The 3,821-nt window shown below is 42.7% G+C and overlaps 1 protein-coding gene across 1 annotated transcript; it reads left to right on the forward strand.

Annotated features, from left to right (window-relative positions):
- The first annotated feature begins 620 nt into the window (after positions 1 to 620).
- On the forward strand, positions 621 to 2,918 carry LOC141134896 (E3 ubiquitin/ISG15 ligase TRIM25-like). The gene has a single exon (XM_073624327.1). It carries the CDS (start codon positions 661 to 663, stop codon positions 2,245 to 2,247), a length of 1,587 nt encoding a protein of 528 aa, XP_073480428.1. The 5' UTR covers positions 621 to 660; the 3' UTR covers positions 2,248 to 2,918.
- The last annotated feature ends 903 nt before the right edge of the window (positions 2,919 to 3,821 follow it).

Here is a 3,821-nt window from a genome sequence, read left to right on the forward strand (position 1 = left end):
TCCCCGGTGTCAGAGACTTTCACTGTCACTTTGCTTTCTGCTGTCAGCGATTGTGTCTGCTGATCTGAGCCTCACTGGAAGGATGCAGCTACTCTGATTGGCTGTGGCATGACAGATAGCCAAGCTTAGCAAGGATTAGTTGTGATCTGATTACATTATTCAGCAGGTGAGGCCGGCCGACGTCTATAGTACTCAGTCCTGTGCAGGAACATGGTCAGAACAGAGCGCCTGTTTCTGGAACTGCAATAAACAAAACAGCTTTGCATGTTATGTCTGTGGAACTACAAATAACAAATCAGCTTGCTTTCTGGTCTGTAGGACTACAAGGAACAACTTAGTAGCAGTTTTATTGCTTTAATCTGTGACAGTTGTAATCTGTGTTTGCATTCCGATTCACTTGTATGGAAAGAAAATCAATTCTGACGGAATGTTTGTTGACACAGGCTCTAATTTTCACCAAAGTGATCTATATTTTCCTGAGACAGGCACATTATTATAGAGGAGATTCTTCCAATATTGGTTTCCCTCCATATAACGAGTCCTATTAATAAAGTACAAGTCACAGCCCAGCCTCACCCCGTGTAGGAGGAAGTGACCCTCCCAACTGCAATCTTCGGTGTCAGAGACTTTCACTTTCATTTCTCTCTTCTGCTGTCAGCGATGGCGTCTGCTGATTTAAGAGCTGAGTTGGAATGTTCCGTCTGTCTGAACATTTATACATATCCTGTAAACCTGAGATGTGGACACAACTTCTGCCGGGTCTGTATTGATCGTGTGCTGGATACACAGGAGGGGTCTGGAGGATATTCCTGTCCTGAATGCAGAGAGAAGTTTCAGGATCGGCCTGCACTGCACAGGAACATAACACTACGTAACATAGTGGAGAATTTCCTGTCTGCTCAGCCAGATCAGGAGGAGTCCGGGGTCTTCTGTAATCACTGTGTGGACTCTCCTGTACCTGCTGTTAGATCCTGTCTGCTCTGTGAAGTTTCTCTCTGTGCTAAACACCTGAGAGTCCACAAAAAGTCCCCAGAACACATCTTATGTGACCCCACCTTGTCCATGGAGAGCAGGAAATGCTCCATCCATAAAAAGATCCTGGTGTATTACTGCACTGAGGATGAGACCTGTGCCTGTATGTTGTGTGTGATTGGAGGACATAAAGGACATGAGATGGAGTCACTGGATGAGGCTTCTGAGAAGAAGAAGGAGACACTGAGGAATGTTCTGCAGAAACTTCTGACAAAGAGAGAGGAGACGGAGGAAAGAGTCCAGAGTCTGCAGGAACACAGGAGAAAAGTAGAAGAAAAAGCAGCTGGTGACACAGAGAGAGTCACTGCCCTGTTTACAGATCTCAGGAGACGTCTGGAAGACCTGGAGAAGAGAATCCTGAGGGAAATCTCCGGGAGGGCAGAGCGGATCTCCATCTCCATCCGGGATCTGGAAATAAAGAAGGAGGAGCTGTCCAGGAAGATGCGTCACATTGAGGAGCTGTGTAACATGACGGATCCACTGACTGTCTTACAGGAATCAGACACAGGTGACTTGTGTGGTACTGAGGATGGAGATAATGAGGACAGAGAGAGACATGAGAAGCTCCTCCATGATGGAGGGGGTCTGGATGTGGATGGGATATCACACACATTACACACATTATCTGATATAATAACAGAGGTAAATGTAGACTTCTATATACAGGGAGCTGCAGACATAATACTGGATGTAAACACAGCTCAGAATAATCTCCATATATCAGATGACAGGAAAACTGTATCCAGGTCAGACAGAAAACAGAATCAACCAGAAACACCAGAGAGATTTCCGAATTGTCCTCAGGTGTTGAGCAGTCGGAGTTTCTCCTCAGGGAGACATTACTGGGAAGTGGATGTCGGGGGATCAGATTGGTGGAGAGTCGGGATATGTTACCCCAGTATAGACAGGGGAGGAAAGCAGTCAGTGATTGGATATAATAACAAGTCCTGGTGTTTGTACAGGAAAGATGATCAGTATGGGGTGACACATGACAGTAAAGAGACCTGCTTACCCACCAATACCTCCTGTAACAGAGTCAGGATAGATCTGGATTATGAGGCCGGGCGGATCTCCTTTTATGATCTGTGTGACCCGATCCGACATCTCCACACCTTCACGACCACCTTCTCTGAGCCCCTCCATGCTGGGATATTGGTAGGAAGAGAAGGTTGTATAAAGATTTGTGGGGGGAATGAGAAGGGGAAGGAAGCCTGAGCACTCGGTTGGTGTAATACAGTGGAACCTTGGAATATGAGCATAATCCGTTCCAGGAGAATGCTCGTAATCCAAAGCACTCGCATATCAAAGCAAGTTTCCCCATAGAAGTCAATGGAAACGAAAATAATTTGTTCCGCATTGACTTCTATGGCATGCAATACCTGACTTCTATGGCAATGCAGCGCCTTGAGGCGATTCCGTTAGCATTTGCAGCGCTTTATAAATCATTCATTCATTCATTCATTCAATACCGCATGTGGCCAGAGGTGAGGGGGCGCCGGAAACACTCTGAAAGGCCCGGGGACAGCTCGGCTGAACATGGAAAGGCTCGGGAACAGAGTATTTCCTCTGCTATAGAGTGGAAGTTGAGTCTGTTGGGGCTGCTGATATTACTTCCAAAATGGCGGCACCCAGCAGCAGTCTCAGGACTTTTGGATGTCTACACAAGGGGGGATTTTACTGGCAGATAACATGAATAAAATACATTAAATGCACATATAATCTTATGGGTAGATTGTTGTTGATATGAATGGTCTGTCTACAGAGATTAGAGTAATATTACATACAATAAACAGCGCTATATCCTATTCCATAAAATGTATAAATAAAAGTAAAAATATATGTATAACATGCTGCAGTAAAACCAATAAATGTACATACACTAAACCAACTATAGCCGTGTAAAATTATTATGTTATTAAATTTAAGACAAATACCCAACCTGTTTTACAAAGCACAAAGCAAATCGAAAATAAAACTGCTTTAAATTAGATCACATCAACATGATATTCCTTAAAGAGATTCTAAAGGCAGAAGGTTTTTTTATCTTAATGCATTCTATGCGACTCAAATGCATATACAGTATTTTCAATAACACTGTTAATTTACAGATTTAAAGGTTTGAGCAGGTTAGGCCAAGAATTGGACTTGGTGTTTGACCACCAGGATTTGTAGGCATGATAAAAAAATGGCTGCCTAAGATCAAACCACAGCAGCACTCAGTCCCCAATATACAGGAAAAGCCAAAAGAAGATGTTCCCATGGGACTTTTATGAGTGGTGCTGAATAAAATGGTCCAACAAAATGTTAAAAACACATCAAATTTATTACAAAATACATAAACACATATAATTTGATTTTAGGGAATATCATCAGTACACAAATTAAACATGTGTATATATAACATATAACCCATGGTTACAGGAACATGTGATTTTCAATTCATGAAGGCTGTAAACTCTCTACGCGTTTCATGATTGAATTTTTTTGTGTATATCTGTGGAAAAACCATGTCATAAGATAACCAGATTGAATAATTCTAGGTTGATGCGTTTTAAATTAAGTGAATATAGGGAATACATACATTTGCAAGGAAAGGCTCCAAAATACATGGAGAATATACTCACACCAGCATTGAGTATATAGAGGATAGGCAATATGATGTAGGCCAATGAACAAATATATATATTAACACCAGGATATCAATGCTGTGGAGGGCAATCCACAGAAGTGGTTCCAACTGAGAGCTGATGGGGCTCTCCCTCCTGATTGGCTGAGACACAGCAGCGGTG

Source organism: Aquarana catesbeiana, linkage group LG03 (genome assembly GCF_042186555.1).
Source record: "Aquarana catesbeiana isolate 2022-GZ linkage group LG03, ASM4218655v1, whole genome shotgun sequence".
NCBI classification, from domain to species: domain Eukaryota; kingdom Metazoa; phylum Chordata; class Amphibia; order Anura; family Ranidae; genus Aquarana; species Aquarana catesbeiana.

Bases quoted from the DNA above. Each gene is read 5' to 3' on its own strand.
- LOC141134896 (XM_073624327.1), top strand. From the start codon at position 661: ATGGCGTCTGCTGATTTAAGAGCTGAGTTGGAATGTTCCGTCTGTCTG.